At 41.8% G+C, this 20065-nt stretch overlaps 2 protein-coding genes across 2 annotated transcripts in view; one reads left to right on the top strand and one right to left on the bottom strand.

The window, feature by feature from the left end:
* lmx1al (LIM homeobox transcription factor 1, alpha-like) overlaps nt 1-20065 on the top strand; it is a 447206-nt gene that overhangs the window by 272315 nt on the left and 154826 nt on the right. The gene's annotated exons all lie outside the window — the stretch shown is intronic.
* On the bottom strand, nt 386-18822 carry LOC137304227 (putative uncharacterized protein DDB_G0282133). The gene is given in 9 exon segments (XM_067972786.1): nt 386-767; nt 814-1384; nt 13134-14027; nt 14562-14870; nt 14959-15118; nt 15317-15736; nt 15769-16298; nt 16384-16985; nt 17435-18822. Coding segments are annotated over 9 exon segments (5256 nt in total).

Below are 20065 nucleotides of genomic sequence, written 5' to 3'. Positions count from 1 at the left end.
TGATAGTGTTAATATTGTTGCTTTTCCTATTGTTACTGTTGATATTATTGCTGCTTATATTGTGGCTGTTGTTACTGTTGATATAGCTGATGTTGATATTGTTACTGTTGGTATTGTTGCTGTTCAGTTGTTACTGTTGATAATATTGCTGTCTATATTGTTGCTGTTGGTGTTGTTAATTTAATTAATGTTGCTGTTTATGCTGTTGCTGTTGATGTTGTTGCTTCTGTTGATTTTTGTACTGTTGATATCGTTACCGTTGATGTTGTAACTGTTGATAATGTTCCTCCTGATATTGTTGCTTTTGGTATTCTTACAGTTCATAAATTACTGTTGATATTGTAGCTGTTGTTGTTGATATAGCTGCTGTTGATATTTTAGCCATTTAAGTTTCTGTTGATATTGTTGATGTTGATGCTATTAATATTGCTACTGCAGATATTGCTAATGTTGATATTGCTCTGTTGATATTGTTACTGTTGGTATTGTTACTGTTCATGTTGTTACTGTTGATAATGTTGTTGTCTGTTTTGTTGCTGTTGGTGAAGTTACTGTTATTACTATTGCTGCAGGTAGTGTTGCTGTTGATATTGTTGCTACAGTTGATATTGGTACTGTTGATAATGTTGCAGTTGATGTTGTTATTGTTGATATTGTTATAGTTGATATTATTATTGTTGTTGTTGATAATGTTGATGTTGATATTGTTACTGTTGATATTTTTGCTGTTGATGATTCTGTTGATATTATTGTTGTTGATGTTGTTGCTGTTGATGTCGATACTGTTAATAATGTTGCTTTTGATATTGTTGCTTTTTATGCTGTTGATATTGCTGTTCTTGTTGCTGTTGATATTGAAACTTGATATTGTTGCTGTTGAAATTATTACTGGTGATATTGTTTTACTTGATGTGGTTATTGTTGATATTATTTCCATTGATGTTGTTGCTCTTGACATTGTTGCTGTTGATACTGTTGCTGTTGGTGTTGTTATTGTTGACATTGTTGCTGTTGATACTGTTGCTGTTGGTGTTGTTATTGTTGACATTGTTACTGTTGCTGTTGGTGTTGTTATTGTTGACATTGTTACTGTTGCTGTTGGTGTTGTTATTGTTGACATTGTTGCTGTTGATACTGTTGCTGTTGGTGTTGTTATTGTTGACATTGTTGCTGTTGCTGTTGTGTATATTGTTGACATTGTTGCTGTTGATACTGTTGCTGTTGGTATTGTTATTGTTGACATTGTTGCTGTTGGTGTTGTTATTGTTGACATTGTTGCTGTTTATACTGTTGCTGTTGATGTTGTTATTGTTGACATTGTTGCTGTTTATTACTGTTGCTGTTGATGTTGTTATTGTTGACATTGTTGTTGTTGATACTGTTGCTGTTGATAATTTTGCCATTTACATTACTATTGATATTGCTACTGTTGATTTTTCTACTGTTGATATTGCTCTGTTTATATTGTTACCATTGATGTTGTTTCTGTTATAGTGTTGTTGATGATATTGTTGCTGTTGGTGTTGTTACTCTTATTATTGCTGCTGCAGATATTGTTGCTGTTGACATTGTTCCTACTGCTGATATTGGTACTGCCGAAATTGTTGGTGTTGATGTGGTTACTGTTCATAATGTTCTTTTTGATATTGTTGCTGTTGATGTTGTTGCTGTTGATATTGTTACTTTTGATATTGCTACTGTTAATATCGTTGCTGTTCATGTTGTTACTGTTGACATTGTATGGTTGATATTGTTTACGGTTAGTATTGTTGCTCTTGATGTTCATACTGTTACCATTGATACTGTTGATATTGTTGCTAGTGATGTTGTTACTGTTACATAAGAACATAAGGACATAAGAAATAGGAGCAGGAGTACACCATATGGCCCCTCGAGCCTGCTCTGCCATTCAATAAGATCATGGCTGATCTTTGACCTCAACTCCACTTTCCCACCCAATCCCCATATCCCTTGATTCCTTTCAAGTCCAAGAATCTATCGATCTGTCTTGAATATGCTCAACGACTGACCATCCGCAGCCCTCTGGGATTGAATATTCCAAATAGTTATGATCCTCTGAGAGAACAAATTCCTCCTCATCTCAGTCCTAAATTTCCGACCCCTTATTCTGAGACTATGACTATGGATTTTAGCAAGGCTTTTGACAAGGTCCCACTTGGCAGACTGATCAGAAAGGAAAAAGCCCCCAGGATCCAAGGGAAAGTGGCAAGTTGGATCCAGAATTGGCTCAGTGGCAGGAATCAAAGGGTAATGGTTGATAGGTGTTTTGTGACTGGAAGGCTGTTTCCAGTGGGGTTCCACAGGTTCAGTACTAGGTCCATTGCTTTTTGTGGTATATATAAATGATTTAGACCTTTACCATGCTCCTTACATTTAGAAGTTTCAGATGATACCAAAATTGGCCATGTGGTTGAAAATTAGGAGGAAAGCTGTAGACTGCAGGAAGATATCAATGGACTGGTCAGGTGGGCTGAAAAGTGGCAAATGGAATTCAATCCGGAGAAGTGTGAGGTAATGTATTTGGGGAGGACAAACAATGCAAGGGAGTACACAATAAATGGGAGGATACTGAGAGGTGTAGAGGAAGTGAGGGACCTTGGAGTGCATGTCCACAGATCCCTGAAGGTAGCAGGACAGGTAGATAAGGTGGTTAAAAAGGCATATGGGATACTTTCCTTTATTAGCCTATATTAGAATATAAGAGCAGGGAGGTTACGCTAGAACTGTATAAAACACAGCTTGAGTACTGCGTGCAGTTCTGGTCACCACATTACAGGAAAGATGTGATTACACTAGAGAGGGTACAGAGGAGATTTATGAGGATGTTGCCAGGGCTGGAGAATTTTAGCTATGAGGAAAGATCGGATAGGCTGGGGTTGTTTTCAATGGAACAAAGGAGGCTGCAGGGAGATTTAATTGAGGTGTATAAAATGATGGTGGGACCAGATAGAGTGGATAGGGAGGACCTATTTCCCTTCGCAGAGGGGTCAATAACCAGGTGGCATAGATTTAAAGTAATTGGTAGAAGGATTAGAGGGGAGCTGAGGAGAAATGTTTTCACCCAGAGGGTGGTGGGGGTCTAGAACTTACTGTCTGAAAGGGTGGTAGAGGCAGAAACCCTCAACTGATTTAAAAAGTACCTGGATGTGCACTTGAAGTGCCGTAACCTACAGGGCTACGGACCAAGTGCTGGAAAGTGGGATTAAGCTGGATAGCTCTTTTTCGGCCGGCACGGACACAATTGACTGAATGGTCTCCTTCTGTGCTGTAACATTCTATGATTCTATGTCCCCTGGTTCTAGACTCTCCAGCCAAGGGAAACATCCTCTCAGCATCTACCCTATCAAGCTCCCTCAGAATCTTACATCTTTCAATGAGATCATCTCTCATTCTTCTAAAGTCGAGAGAGTATCGGCCCATTCTACTCAATCTCTCTTCATGGGACAACTCTCTCATCCCAGGAATCAATCGAGTGAACCTCCATTGCTCCGCCTCTAAGGCAAGTATATCTTTCCTGGGGTAAGGAGACCAAAACTGTACACAGTACTCCAGGAATTAAAACAGAAAATGCTGGAGAAGCTCAGCAAGTGAGGCAGCATCTGTGGGGAAAGAAACAGAGTTAATGTTTCAGGTCGAGGACCTTTCGTCAGAACTGGAAGATGTTAAAAGAGTTAAAGTTTTTGAGCAAGTACAGAGTCAGGGAAAGGAGGGGAGGGAGGGGAGGAAAGAACAAAAGGGAATGTCTGTGATAGGGTAGAGGGCACGAGTGATTAAATGACAAAAGGGATGATGGTGCAAGGCAAGGAAGGTGGTAATGGGACAGATTAAGAAAGAAAAGATTGATCAGGAGTAACTATAAATGGCAGCAGCAGAAACGTTACCAGCACTAGTTGACCAAAAAAATAGGAGCAGTGGTTATGATCTGAAGTTATTGAAATCAATGTTGAGTCCGGAAAGTTGTAAAGTGCCTAAATGAAAGATGAGCTGCTGTTCCTCGAGCTTACATTGAGCTTCATTGGAACAGTGTAAGAGGCCGAGGACAGAAAAGTCAGAGTCGGAGTGGGAAGGGGAATCAAAATGGCAAGCGACCGGCAGGTCAGGGTCATGCTTGTGGACAGAGCGGAAGTGTTCAGCAAAGCGATCACCCAGTCTGCATTTGGTCTTCCCAATATAGAGGAGACCGCATTTTGTGCAGCGGATACAGTACACTAAATTGAAAGAAGTACAAGTAAACTGCTGTTTCACCTGGAAGGAATGTTTGGGGTCCTGGGTGGTGGGAAGGGAGGAGGTGAAGAGGCAGGTGTTGCATCTCCTGTGCTCACACGGGAAGGTGAAATGAGGAGGAGAGCGGGTGTTGGGGTGATGGAAGAGTAGACTAGGATGTTACGGAGGGAGCTGTCCCTTTGGAATGCTGAAAGGGGAGGGGAAGATGTGTTTGGTGGTGGGATACTGCTGGAGGTGGTGGAAATGGCGGAGGATGATATGTTGAATGTGGAGACTGGTGGGATGGAAGGTGAGGACAAGGGGGACCCTATCATGGTTCTAGGAGGGAAGGGAAGGGGTGAAGGCAGAAGTGCGGGAAATAGGACGGACACGGTCATCATCCCTTTTGTCATTTAATCACTCGTGCCCTCCACCCTATCACAGACCTTCCCTTTTGTTCTTTCCTCCCCTCCCTCCCTCCCTTTCCCTGGCTCTGTTCTTGCTTAAAAACTTTAATTCTTTTAACAACTTCCATGTCTGACAAAAGGTCCTCGACCTGAAACATTGGGCTTGATTTTGAAAGGGCGGTGGGATGGCAGCTGGGGGTGGGGGGGTCAATGAGTACGCGGGTAACCCGACTAATAAAATCGTATCGTTTCCCATGCGATCGCAAGTTAATTGGTGGTCCTTAACGTGGCTTCTGGGTTTGCCGTCGGAAAGCTCCGCAGAGTGCCCACTGCACACCCACTAAAGGGATCAAGGGATATGGGGAAAAAGCGGGAACAGGGTACTGAGTTAGACGATCAGCCATGGTCATTTTGAATGGCAGAGCAGGCCCGAGGGGCCGAATGGCCTACTCTTGCTCCTATTTTCTATGTTTCTATGACAGGCTGTCAGCTGGAGCGACTCTATTTAAAGGGCCATTGCTCCAATGGCTGTTGCTGCAGCAAAAACCAAAAAACAAACAATATGGAGCAGCACAGGGGCATGGAAGTGCCCTGCCTCTGCCACCAAGAAGGCCTGGCTCAAGGTGGCAGAGGAGGTCACCGGCAGCAGCAACACCTCCCGCACCTGAATCCAGTGCAGGAAGAGTTTCAATGACCTAACTAGGTCAGCAAAGGTGAGTACACTTACTGATTCTCCTACATTCAGTGTTCCACATCACCACCCCTCCCCCAACTCATTCTGCACTGCCAAGACTACTCCATCACATCACTCCTCACACCCACTTAAGGCTCATCCTCAACTTACCTGCACTTCCTCACCTCCCCATTAGTCACCCCACCACTACCACTCACCCCAATCCTCATCCAATGTGATGGCACTGTCTCATACTCACCCTCTGATGCATCTCTTTCATGGTCAACCTCACCCAAAGCAATGCATTCATCGGTTGGCCATGTCACCATCACTTACTCACACATCTGTACTTTCTCCCCTCTAGAAGAGAGCTCAGAATGCACGGGAGAGGGCGAGGACTGGAGGGGGGCCACAACAAATAGTGGTCCTCACAGAGACACAGGAGGAGGAGGCCCTGCAGATCAGCCATACCCTCGAGTGACTGCCCGTCGGGGACACCGAGACTGGCACTCCACAAATGTCTGGTGACATAACTTTAACATTCATCACACACAATATGAATTGATCTTAACAGTGATTGGCATGCTGAACACCTAGTATGCTAACCACAACATGACACATCTGTGATGATGCTTAATATTGCCTTCTGTTCTCTTACAGGCCGTTCAATGACATTTGCGAGGTACTGGAACAGATGTCGCCTGCACTCTCCACAATAATGCAAAGGATGGAGGAGTCCAACTCCTGTACGAGTGGAATGGTGGCACAGGTATGGGAGGGAATCTCTGAGATAGTGTCGCAGGCACGTGAGCAACTGTCTGAGATAGTGTCGTAGGTAACTGCTGAAATGTCTGAGATAGTGTCGTGGGTAAGTGCGGGAATGTCTGCGATGGAGGGAAGACTAGCCTCCGTTGAGCGTCAAGCACGGCTCACAAATGAGTCCATTCAGGCCCTGACAACGGCCGTTCAGACTCAGGCTGAACAACATTCTGCCGCCTTAAACAGGCTGACAGATACTTTAGAAGTGGCCTTCCGAGGCAGCACACATGTCCTCCAACCTGCTGTCCAGCAGAATGGTAGGAGTGATGTGGGCCTGGCCAGGAGAAGGATGATGGCGAAAGGGGAGATTGAAGTGGGGACGCCACTCAAAGCGCTCCCACCTCTCACCCGTTGCCCCCCTCTCAACCAGTACCCGCAATGCTGCCTCCTCTCCAGGCGGCCGAGTCAGCCTCTGCACAGGTGCAGGTGGAGCAGTCTTTGGAGGGACCCTCACGGACTCCAAAACCCAGAGGGCGTCGGCCCAAAGCATCTAATCGGTCAGGGCATGAACAAGAGCAACCTGCCACTACCTCTGCTGCAGCCTCAGGGGAGGCACCACGTAGAAGTAGTCGGAAGCGAAAGGCGAAGGTTTTGTGATCACGGAGGATATGCACAAGGGTGTCTGACAGACTGTAATGTTTTTCATTTATATTTGGTTTTTGTTATATTCACATTCAATATTATCATTCTCACCACTACTGCCATGTCTTGCCCATTCTTGACTGGCTATTGTAATAGGGCCCTTTCATGTGCTTTACCATGAATGGCAACACTTGATGCCACCCATTGGGTCATTTTGCAGTGGGTGTATGTATAGTTGCAGGACTGTTTTGTGCAGTGGGGGGAGGGAGGGGGCTGGTGTTGGCGCTGGTCTTTCCAGGTGGTGTGAGGACTGGACTCTTTACACTTTCTAATGTTAGGAGAACTATTCACATGTGAGTGACTCCCTGGCCTCATGAGCAGCAAAGTGGGCCGCTGCTCTGGCCATGGGTTCGTCCTCCACCACCTCCTCCTCCTCCTCCTCTTCCTCCTCCTCAATTTGGATGGGAGCTGTGGATGGGGCCTCCTCAAGCAGCACCCCTCTCTGTTGTGCCATGTTGTGCAGGACACAACACACGACTGTAATGCGGCCCACTCTGTCTGGTGCGTATTGAAGTGCTCCCCCATAACGCAGCCCTATAGCATGCTCAATTGTAGACCTGGTGGCAATGTGGCTGCCGTTGTATCGACGCTGTTGCTCGGTGATGGGGTTCCTCAGAGGTGTCATGAGCCACGTGTGCAGGGGGTATCCCTTGTCCCGAGGAGCCAGCCCTTAAGGGTGTTTGGTGCGTGGAAGAGGCCCGGGATGTTGGATTCCCTCAGGATGAAGGAATCGTGGCAGCTGCCAAGAAATCTGGTGCACATGTGAAGGAATCTCTTGTGCTGGTCACAAACGAGCTGAGTGTTGATGGAGTGATAGCCCTTCCTGTTGATGAACAGTCCTGGCTCGTGTGGAGGTGCTCGGATTGCTTATATGGGTGCAATCAATGGCTGAGGTCGTCCATGGGGAAGTTGACGTAGTGCGAGGCTCCACGAAACAAGCCGTCGGTGACCTGCCTTATGCACTTGTGATGTCCCCGGTGGCACCCTGGAATGATCCGGAGGCAAAGAAGTTGAGGGCAGTGGTGACTTTAACAGCGACGGGTAATGAGATGCCACCAAGCCCAGCTGGGAGCAGCTCGGCATGAAGGAGGCTGAGGGTGTCTGCAACCACCTGGCGACTCACTCTGAGCCTCCGTATGCACTGCTCCTCAGAGAGGTCCAGGAAGCTGAGCCTCGGTCTGTAGACTCTCTGGCGAGGGTAGTGCCTCCTGCAATGGCGCTCCCTCTGTTATTGCCCTCTGTGCCCTTGTGCAGGTTCCTGTGTTGTGGAGCTCCAAGTGGCGGAAGTGCACGCCGTGCCTGGCGAGGATGGTGATGTTGCTCGTCCTCGGATTAGTGGTGAATGCAACCATGGCGCACTCCATCCTAATGGTGTCAGTTTGAGGGGGCCCAAAAAGTTGGTAAATATGCGTAAACAGAAGAATTCTGAGTGTAAACCAAGAATTTTCAGTCTAAACACAAAGATCGCCCAGTCAAAAGTTTGCCTGAGACACCTGAGTGCCCTGCTGCAATAACTTAACTTTTATCCCCATGTCAAACAGGCATTTAAATGTCCAACTGGCTGCTGCCTGAAACACGTCTCCTTGAACATGGTGTGATTCCCACAGCACGGGAAACACGCTGAGATTGAATTAAAATCGCACCCCTGCCTCGATCTCTACAAAATTAAACAACTTAAACAAGATCAACTATGTCAATAAGTGGTTAAACTATCGCCCCGCTGGTTTTAATTGCCGGTGGGACTTACGGATTCGTGAAGCACGCGCGCATACAGGCGCGTCTGTGGCAACCCTGGAAATCGGCGGGTTGGAGCCGGCTTCTGAACCCGCTCGGGATTTTCCCAATTTTCGCAGGCCCCCTGCCCCCAACGCACCCGCAGTTTGATTTTAAAATTGAGCCCATTAATTATTTTTCTTTCTCCACAGATGCTGCCCGACTTGCTAAGCTTTTCTGTTTTTATTTCAGATTTCCAGCATCTGCAGTATATTGCTTTTGACACAGTACTCCAGGTGAGGTCTCACCAAAGCCCTGTATAATTGTAGTAAGACTTCCTTACTCTTGTACTCCAACCCCCTTGCAATAAAGGCCAACATATCATTTGCCTTCCTAATTGCTTGCTGTACCTGCATGTTAACTTTCTGTGCTTCTTGGACAAGGACACCCAAATCTCTCTGAACACCAATATTTAATAGTTTCTCACCATTTAAAAAATATTGGGGGAAAAAAATTGGACACAAGTCTCGGCCGGCCCAAGGACTCACCTGCACTCAGCGTCCCATTCCGGGCCTTGCACGTGGAATCAATGCAATTTTCACTTCCCACCACCAGGGGAGCCCAATCTCTTAAAGGGAGGATGTTTCTTAGAAATCTCTTAAAGGTAGCTGGTAGTTATTTACTGAAAATAACAGAATACTGTCTGCACAGAGTCTGAACGGAGATCAGACATCGCACACAGATGCAGATCCCATCCCTATGTTTACACACTGATGAGTTATGTTAAAACATTGAATAAAGATTGCGCACTACTAAATCCCACATCCTCCAAACTGCACGCCAGACCTCACCAATCAGTCGATCTGAGTTTGTACCAGGCCTGTGAGAGTGCATGCACCAATGTTCACTGCTGTTGCACTAGAGGCCTTGGTGCAAGAGGTGGACAGAAGGAGGGACATCCTATATCCACAGTGGGATGGTGTGGGGGGGTGAACAAGAGGCCCTCCAGACATATATCCAAAAGGCAGTGGGAGGCAGCGGGGGACAAAGTCAATGCCAGGCTCACAGTATCATGAACATGGATGCAGTGCAGGAAGAAGTTCAATGCTTTGACATGAGTGGTCAAGGTGAGTGAGGTCAACTGTCAATGGCATCTCATACCAACTGCACCACCCACTACACCCCCATCACCCTCAATTTTGTCCTGGATTATCATTTCGAAAAGTTTCCCCACCACCGAGGTTAAACTACTGGCCGTAGTTGCTGGGTTTATCCTTACACCCTTTTTTGAACAAGGGTGTAACATTTGCAATTCTCCAGTCCTCTGGCACCACCCCCGTATCTAAGGGCGATTAGAAGATTATGGTCAGTATCTCCGTAATTTCCACCCTTACTTCCCTCAGCAACCTAGGATGCATCCCATCCAGACCCGGGTGACTTATCTACTTTAAGTACAGCCAGCTTTTCTAGTACCTCTTCTTTATCAATTTTTAGCCCATTCAGTATCTCAACTATATCTTCATTTACTGTGACTTTGGCAGCATCTTCTTCCTTGGTAAAGACAGATGCAAAGTACTCATTTAGTACCTCGGCCATGCCCTCTGCCTCTGTGCGTAGATCTCCTTTTTGGTCCCTAACCGGCCCCACCCCTCCTCTTATACCCATTTACTATTTATATGCCTAAAAAAAGACTTTTGGATTCCCTTTTCTGTTAGCTGCCAGATTATTCTCATACTCTCTCTTTGCTCCTCTTATTTCCTTTTTCGCCTCCCCTCTAAACTTTCTATATTCTGCCTGGCTCTCACTTGTATTATCACTCTGACATCTGTCATATGTCCCTTTTTTTTGCTTCATCTTACTTTCAATCTCTTTTGTCATCCAGGGAGCTCTGGTTTTAATTGCCCTACCTTTCTCCCTCGTGGAAATGTATCTAGACCGTACCCGAACCATTTCCTCTTTGATTCTAATTTACCCGGTCCAGATCCGTTCTCATCCCATTGAAATTGGCCCTCCTCCAATTGAGTATTTTTACTTTAGAGTGGTCCTTGTACTTTTCCATAACTAATCTAAACCTTATGATACTATGATCACTGTTCCCTAAATGTTCCCCCACTGACACTTGCTCCACTTGGCCCACCTCATTCCCCAGAACCAGATCCAGCAATGCCTCCTTCCTCGTTGGGCCGGAAATGCATTGGTCAAGAAAGTTTTCCTGAACACACTTCAAAAATTCCTCCCCCTCTTTGCCCTTTACACTATTACTATCCCAGTCTATATTAGGATAGTTGAAGTCCCCCATTGTCACTGCTCTATAGTTCTTGCACCTCTCTGTAATTTCCCTGCAAATTTGCTCCTCTATATTCTTCCCACTAGTTGGTGGTCTATAGAATACACCCAGTAGTGTAATGGCACCTCTATTGTTTCTTAACTCTAACCAAATAGATTCTGTCTTTGACCCCTTGAGGGCATCCTCTCTCTCCAGCCCTGCAACATTCTTCTTAATCCATACTGGCACCCTCCCCCTCCTTTCTTTACTTCCCTATCTTTCCTGAACACCTTGGGCCCGATGTTACCAGGGCAGCGGGTTCGCGGCAGGGGGGCTATCGGGCACGTGGGTTACGCGCCCAGCGAAATCAGTCAGCCACACGCGCAATCGCAGCCCAATTGGATCCACTTACCTGCTCCTCCGGGTTCCCCACTATATTAAAAACAGATAACATTTGTTCGCTGGTGGGGTAACGTGTAGCGTGACATGAACCCAAGATCCCGGTTGAGGCCGTCCTCATGGGTGCGGAACTTGGCTATCAATTTCTGCTCGACGATTTTGCGTTGTCGTGTGTCTCGAAGGCCGCCTTGGAGTACGCTTACCCGAAGGTCGGTGGATGAATGTCCATGACTGCTGAAGTGTTCCCCGACTGGGAGGGAACCCTCCTGTTTGGCGATTGTTGCGCGGTGTCCGTTCATCCGTTGTCGCAGCGTCTGCATGGTCTCGCCAATGTACCATGCTCTGGGGCATCCTTTCCTGCAACGTATGAGGTAGACAACGTTGGCCGAGTCACAGGAGTATGAACCATGCACCTGGTGGGTGGTGTCCTCTCATGTGATGGTGGTATCTGTGTCGATGATCTGGCATGTCTTGCAGAGGTTACCGTGGCAGGGTTGTGTGGCGTCGTGGACGCTGTTCTCTTGAAAGCTAGGTAGTTTGCTGCGAACGATGGTCTGTTTGAGGTTGGGTGGCTGTTTAAAGGCGAGTAGTGGAGGTGTGGGGATGGCCATAGCGAGGTGTTTGTCCTCATTGATGACATGTTGAAGGCTGCGGAGAACATGGCGTAGTTTCTCCGCTCCGGGGAAGTACTGGACGACAAAGGGTACTCTGTTGGTTGCGTCCCGTGTTAGTCTCCTGAGGAGGTCTATGCGATTTTTTGCTGTGGCCCGTCGGAACTGTCGATCGATGAGTCGAGCGTCATATCCCGTTCTTACTAGGGCGTCTTTCAGCGTCTGTAGGTGTCCATCGCGTTCCTCCTCGTCTGAGCAGACCCTGTGTATTCGCAGGGCCTGTCCATAGGGGATGGCCTCTTTGACGTGGTTAGGGTGGAAGCTGGAAAAGTGGAGCATCGTGAGGTTGTCCGTGGGCTTGCGGTAGAGTGAGGTGCTGAGGTGCCCGTCTTTGATGGAGATTCGTGTGTCCAAGAAAGAAACTGATTCTGAGGAGTAGTCCATGGTGAGCTTGATGGTGGGATGGAACTTGTTGATGTTATCGTGTAGTCTCTTTAGTGATTCCTTGCCGTGGGTCCATAGAAAGAAAATGTCCAATCGCCAATCGCCAAACAGGAGGGTTCCCTCCCAGTCGGGGAACACTTCAGCAGTCATGGACATTCATCCACCGACCTTCGGGTAAGCGTACTCCAAGGCGGCCTTCGAGACACACGACAACGCAAAATCGTCGAGCAGAAATTGATAGCCAAGTTCCGCACCCATGAGGACGGCCTCAACCGGGATCTTGGGTTCATGTCACGCTACACGTTACCCCACCAGCGAACAAATGTTATCTGTTTTTAATATAATGGGTCATTTGCTGGCTCTCTCTGCCTTCCGGATGTTTCTGCCTCTCTCTGTGTTTTTTTTCTCTGTTTTTTTTCCCTGTTTGTTTTTTTTGTTGAATGTGTATTCGGGGGTTCTGCAGGTGACACCTCTCTGTCTGAACACGGTGATTGCCTTGGCAACGGGCAGTTGCAGGGGCAGTCTGTAAACACCATGTATTGTTCTATATGTATAAATGCGTAGGCTTCAAGGAGCTCTTGAAACATTTGCCTGAGGAAGGAGAGAATCTCCGAAAGCTTGTGAATTTAAAATAAAATTGCTGGACTATAACTTGGTGTTGTAAAATTGTTTACAATTGTCAACCCCAGTCCATCACCGGCATCTCCACATCATGATTTTGTTATTGTTGATATTGTTCTGGTTGATATTCTTGTTGTTGATGTTGTGGCTGTTGATATTGGTACTGTTGGTATTGTTGCTGTTGATGTTATAACTGTTGATATTGTTCGAGTTGAAATTGTTATTGTTGATATTGTACTAGTTGATATTGTTTCTACTGAGGTTGTTATTGTTGATATTGTTCTAGTTGATATTGTTGCTGTTGATATTGGTACTGTTGATATTGTTACTGATGTCATTGATGTTGCTGTTCATGTAGTTGCTGTTGATATTTTTGCTGTTGGTGTTGTTACAGCATACATCATTGCTGTTGATACTGTTCCTGTTGATATTGTTGCTGTTGATATTATTGCTGTTGATATTGCTACTGTTGATGTTGTTACTGTTGATAATGTTGATAATGTTGCTGTCGATATTGTTGCTGATGGTGTTGTTACTGTTATTATTTTTGCAGCAGAAATTGTTCCTACTGTTCATATTGGTACTGCTGATGTCATTGATGGTGATGTGGTTACTGTTGATAATGTTCCTGTTGATATTGTTACAGTTGTTGCTGCTACTGTTGATGTTATAACAGTTGATATTGTTAGTGTTGATATTGTTACTGCTGGTCCTGTTGCTATTGATAATGACACTATTGATGTTATTGTTTCCATTGATATTGTTGCTGTTGATGTTGTTGCTGTTGATATTTTTGATGTTGCTATTGTTACTGTTGGTATTGTTGATGTTGCTGTTGCTATTGATGTTACTTTTGCTGCTGTTACTCTTGATATTGTTGATGTTTATATTGTTAATGTTGATCTTGCTGCTGCTGGTATTGCTACAGTTGATATTGTTACTTTTCATATTGTTGCTGTTGATAGTGTTGATGTTGATATTGTTCCTGTTCATATTAGTGCTGTTTATGTTGTTACAGTTGATGTTGCACTTGATACTGTTACTGTTCATGTTGCTATTGAATTTCTTACTGTTGATACTGTTTTTGTTCCTATATTGGATAATAAGAGTAAGGAGGTCTTGCTGCAATTTTATAGGGCTCTGGTGAGACCACACTTGGAATACTGTGTACAGTTTTGGTCTTCTTACCTCAGGAAGGATATTGTTGCCTTAGATGGGGTTCAACAAAGGTTCACTAGATTGATTCCTGGGATTCCTAGGGTTGTTCTATGAGGAAAAAAATGAGTGGAATGGGTTGAGATTCTCCAGGGTTTAGAAGAATGAGAGGTGATCTCATTGAAACATATACAATTCTTACAGGGCTTGACAGGATAGATGCTGAGAGGCTGTTTCCACTGGCGGGAGAGTCTAGAACTATAGATCATAGCCTCAAGATAAGGGGTCGGCCATTTAGGACCGAGATGATGAAAAATTTCTTCAGTCAGAGGGTGGCAAACCTTTGGAATTCTCTACCCCAAAGGGCTGTGGATGCTCAGTCGTTGAGCATATTCAAGACTGAGATTGATGAATATTTGGACACCTAGGGAAGCAAGTGGTATGGGGATAGGGCTTGAAAGTGGAGTTGAGATAGATCATCCATGAGCTTGTTGAATAGCGGACAGGCTCAAGGGGCCATATTGCCTACTCCTGCTCCTATTTCCTTTGTCCTTATCTTCTTGTATTATTGCTGTTTTTAGTGTTACTGTTGATGTTGTTGTTGATGTTGTTACTGTCGATATTGTTGATGTTGGTATTGTTTCTGATGTTGTTGCTGCTATTGAATTTGTTACTGTTGATATAGTTACTGTTGATACTGATACTAATCATATTCTTAATGTTAATGTTCTTACTGTTGATGTTGCTGTTGATATTGTGGCTCTTGATATTGTTATTGTTGATGTTGCTGTTACTGTTGATGTTGTTACTTTTGATATGGTTACTTTTGATATTATTGTTGTTGATGTTGCTGTTGATGTAGGTACTGCTCATTATTGTTGTTATTAATATTGTTGCTGTTGTTGTTAATGTTAACAGTGTTACTATTCATATTATTGCTGTTCATATTGCTACTGTTGATGACGTTGCACTTGATACTGTTACTTTTGAAATTGATATTTTTAGTATTGTTACTGTTGATACTGTCGATTTTGTTATTGTTGATGTTGATATTGTCACTATTGATGTTGTTGCTATTGAGTTTGTTACTGTTGATACTGTTGCTGTTGATATTGTTAATGTTGCTGTTACTGTTGATATTTTCCTGTTTATGTTGCTACTGTTGATACTGTTTCTGTTGATATTGTTGCTGTTGATATTGTTATTATCGCTATTACTATTGTCACCATTGATATTGTTTCTGTTGATACTGTTGCTGTTAATATTGTTGCTGTTGATATTCTTTCTATAATATTGTTCCTTTTGATCTTGTTACTGAAGGTATTGTTATTTATGTTGTTACTGTTGATGTTGTAGTTTCAATACTGTGGCTGGTGATATTGTTGCTGTTGATATTGTTATTATCGATGTTGTTGTTGATATAGTTGCTGCTGATATTATTGCTATTGATATTGTTACTGTTCAGGTTAGTGCTGTTTATACTGGCACTGTTAATGTTGTTGCACTTGATATTGTTACTGTGGATCTTGTTACTGTTGATATTGTTTCTGTTGATATTGTTGCTGTTGATATTGTGGCTCTTGATATTTTTATTGTTGATGTTGCTGTTGATGTTGTTAATTTTGATATGGTTACTTTTGATTTTGTTGCTGTTGACATTGTTACTGTTGATGTTGTTGTTGATGTTGTTACTTTTCATGTGGTTATTCTTGATATTGTTGCTGATGATGTTGTTGCTGTTGATATAGGTACTGCTCATATTCTTGATGTTAACATTGTTGCTGTTATTGTTACTTTAATGGTGTTACTGTTCATATTATTGCTGTTCATATTATTACTGTTGATGTTGCACTTGATACTGTTACATTTGATATTTATATTTTTGGTATTGGTACTGTTGATGTTACTGTCCATTTTGTTATTGTTGATGTTGATATTGTCACTATTGATGTTGTTGCTATTGAATTTGTTACTGTTGATATTGTTACTCTTGATACTGTTGCTGTTGTTATTGTTACTGTTGATGTTACTGTTATTTTTCCTGTTGATGTTGCTACTGTTGGTATTGTTACTGTAGGTAGTTTTGCTGTTGATGTTGCTGTTGATATTGTTATTGTTGATATTGTCACTATTACCATTGTCACTGTTGATATTGTTCCTGTTGATATTGTTTCTGTTGATGTTGTTGCTATTGGTGTTTCTAATGTTGATGTCATTGCTGCTGATATTGTTACTGTTGATATCATTGCTATTGATGTTGTTAACCTGGATGTTGTTACTGTTGATATTATTGCTGTTGATATTTTTCTTTTTTGCTTTCGTTACTGTTGATATCTTTGCCATTCATGTTGATACTGTTGATGATGCTGGCGATGTTGCTGTTGATATTGATACGATTGATATTGTTACTGTTGATATTGTTACAGTTGATGTTGAGACTGTTGATATTGTTACTGTTGATTTTGTTATTGTCAATATTGTCACTGTTGATATTGTTATTCTTGATATTTTTCCTGTTGATATTGTTGCAGTTGACTTTGTTGCTGTTAATAATGTTACTTTTCATATTGTTGCTGTTGGTATTTTTGCTGTTGATGTGGTTGCTGTTAATATCGTAGCTGTAAATACTGTTATTGTTGCTGTTGATGTTATTGATGGTGTTGATGTTGCTGCTGTTGATATTGCTACAGTTGATCCTGCTCCCGTTGATATTGTTTCTGTTGATATTGTTTCTTTTGACATTGTTATTGTTGATGTTCCAACTGTTGATATTATTACTCTTGAAATTGTTAATGTTGATATTGTTGCTGTTGAGGTTGTTGGTGCTGTTGTTACTGTTGATGTCATTGCTGTTGATACTCTTGTTGTTGGTATTGTTGCTGTTGATATTGTTGCAGATGATATTTTTGCTGTTGATATTGTTGCTGTTCATGTTGCTGGTGCTGTTGTTGCTGTTGATGTTGTTACATTTGATATTTTTACTCTTGATGTTTCTAATTTTGGTGCTGATACTGTTGATATTTCTTTATTTATTTCATCAATATTGCTGTTGTTCCTGTTGATATTGTTGCTTTTGATATTGCTGCTGTTGATTTTGTTGCTGTTGAAAATGTTGCAGTAGATATTGTTAGTGTTGATGTTGTAACTGTTGATACTGTTACTGTTGACATTGTTCATATTGTTGCTGGTGATGTTGTTGATGTTGATATTGTTACTGTTGTTACTGTTACTGTTGATGATGCTACTGTTGATATTGTTAACGTTGTTGTCGTCACTTTTTGATATTGTTACTGTTGATATTGTTTCTGTTGATGTTGCTACTATTGATGTTGTTATTGCTGATATTGTGATTGTTGATATTATTCCTGTTGTTGTTTCTCTTGTTACTGTTGCTGCCGATTAGGTTACTGTTGATGTTGCTACTGATGACATTGTTACCATTGATATCATTGTTGTCGACATTGTTTCCATAATAGTGCTGCCATTTATCCTGTTACTGATGGTATTGTTGTTGTTTAAGTTGTTACTGTTGATGTTGTTGTTGTTGATATTATTGTTGTTCATGTTGTTACTGTTGATATTGTTGCTGCTGATGTTGATATTGTTACCGTTGCTATCATTCCTGTTGATAATGTTACTGTTGGTATTGTTGTTTATGTTGTTACTGTTGATTTTGTTGCTGTTGATTTTATTGTTCATGTTGTTACCATTGATATTATTGCTGGTGATGTTGTTGTTGATATTGTTACTGTTGCTATCATTGCTGTTGATACTGATGCTGTTGATATTTTTGCTGTTGATGTTGTTACTGTTGATGTTGTTACTGCTGATATTGTTGCCATTGATATTGTTACTGTTGATTTTGCCACTCTTGATATTGTTACCTTTGATATTGCTGCTGTTGACATTGTTACTGTTGATATTGTTCATGTTGATATTGTTGCTGTTGATGCTGTTGTTACTATCGATATCATTGCTGTTGATACTTTTGCTGTTGGTATTGTTGCTGTTGATGTTGCAGATGATCTTTTTGCTGTTTATGTTAATATTGTTCCTGTTGATGTTGCTACTGTTGATATTGTTACTGTTCATATTGTTATTGTTGATATTGTTGATAGTGATGTTGTTGTTGATATTGTTACTGTTGCTATCATTGCTGTTGATACTGATGCTGTTGATATTTTTGCTGTTGATGTTGTTACTGTTGATGTTGTTACTGCTGATATTGTTGCCATTGATATTGTTACTGTTGATTTTGCTACTCTTGATATTGTTACCTTTGATATTGTTGCTGTTGACATTGTTACTGTTGATATTGTTCATGTTGATATTGCTGCTATTAATGTTGCTGTTGTTACTATCGATATCATTGCTGTTGATACTTTTGCTGTTGGTATTGTTGCTGTTGATGTTGCAGATGATATTTTTGCTGTTGATGTTAATATTGTTCCTGTTGATGTTGCTACTGTTGATATTGTTACTGTTCATATTGTTATTGTTGATATTGTTCCTGTTTATATTGTTGCTTTTGATATTGTTGCTGTTGATTTTGTTGTTATTGATATTGTTGATGTTGTAACTGTTGATAGTGTTATTGTTGATATTGTTGATGTTCATGTTGTTACTGTGGATATAAATGCTGGTGATGTTGCTGTTGATATTGTGTCTGTTATTGATTCTGTTGATATTATTACTATTGATATTGCTATTGGTGATTTTGTTATTGTCAATATTGTTGCTGTTGATATTGTTGCTATTCATGTTTCTGTTGATGTTGCCACTGTTGATACTATTAATGTTGATATTGTTACTTTTCATATTGTTACTGATAATATTGTTACTGTTCATGTTGATATTGTTGATATTATTGCTCGTGATGTTGCTTTTGATGTTGTTGCTGTTGGTGTTGTTACTTTTGATATCATTGTTGTTGATACTGTTTTTTGTTGGTATTGCTGTTAGTATTGATGCTATTGATATTGTTGCAGTTTATATTGTTACTGTTGGTATTGTTGCTGTAGATATTGTTGCTGTTGATTATGTTCCTATTGATATTAGAGCTGTTGATATTGTTACTGTTGATGTTGTTACTGTTAACATTGTTGCTGTTGATATTGTTCTTGTTGATATTGTTGCTGTTGATGTTGCAGTTGATGTTGTTTCTGCTGATATTGTCACTATTGCTGTTGTTCCTGTTGATATTGTTACTGTGATATCATTGCTGTTACTATATTTGCTGTTGATATACTTGCTGTTTATATTGTCGCTGATGATATTGTTTCTATAAAATTGTTCCTGTTGTTATTATTACTGTTGGTATTGTTGTTTAGATAGTCCCTGTTGACACCGTTGCTGTTGATATTGTCAATATTAATGTTATGACTCTTGAATTTGTTCCTGTTGATGTTATTGCTGTTGATGTTGTTGCTGATGATATTGTTCCTGTTGATATTGTTGCTTTTCATGTTATTGATATAGTTGCTGTTGATATTGTTTCTGTTGATGTTGTTCCTATTGATGTTGTTGCTGTTGATGTTACTGTTGATGCTACTGCTGTTGATATTGTTACTGCTGATGTTGCCATGATTGATATTGTTACTGTTGATTCATTGCTGTTGATACTATTGCTGTTGATATCATTGCCATTGATGATGTTCCTATTGATATTGTTGCGGTTCATATTTTTTGCTGTTGAGATTGTTGCTGTTGATGTTGCTGTTGGTGTTCTTACTGTTGATATCATTGCTGTTGATACTGTTGCCATTGTTGCTGTTGATATTGTTGCTGTGGATATCATTGCTGATGATGATGTTCCTGTTGATATTGTTGCTAATGATGTTGTTACTCTTGATGATGTTACTGTTGATGTTATTGCTGTTGATATTGTTCCTGTTGATACTGTTGCTGTTGTTTCTGTTAATATTGTTGGTGTAGGTGTTACTGTTGATATAGTTGCTGTCGATATCCTTGCTGTTTATATTGTTGCTGTTGATATTGTCACTGATGATATTTTTTCTATAAAATTGTTGCTGTTGATGTTATTATTGTTGGTATTGTTGCTTAGGTTGTTCCTGTTGATACCGTTGCTGTT

The sequence above is a fragment of the Heptranchias perlo genome, chromosome 37 (assembly GCF_035084215.1).
Source record: "Heptranchias perlo isolate sHepPer1 chromosome 37, sHepPer1.hap1, whole genome shotgun sequence".
In the NCBI taxonomy this organism is placed as follows: Eukaryota; Metazoa; Chordata; class Chondrichthyes; order Hexanchiformes; family Hexanchidae; genus Heptranchias; species Heptranchias perlo.
This window is presented reverse-complemented; position numbering and strand designations above follow the sequence as displayed.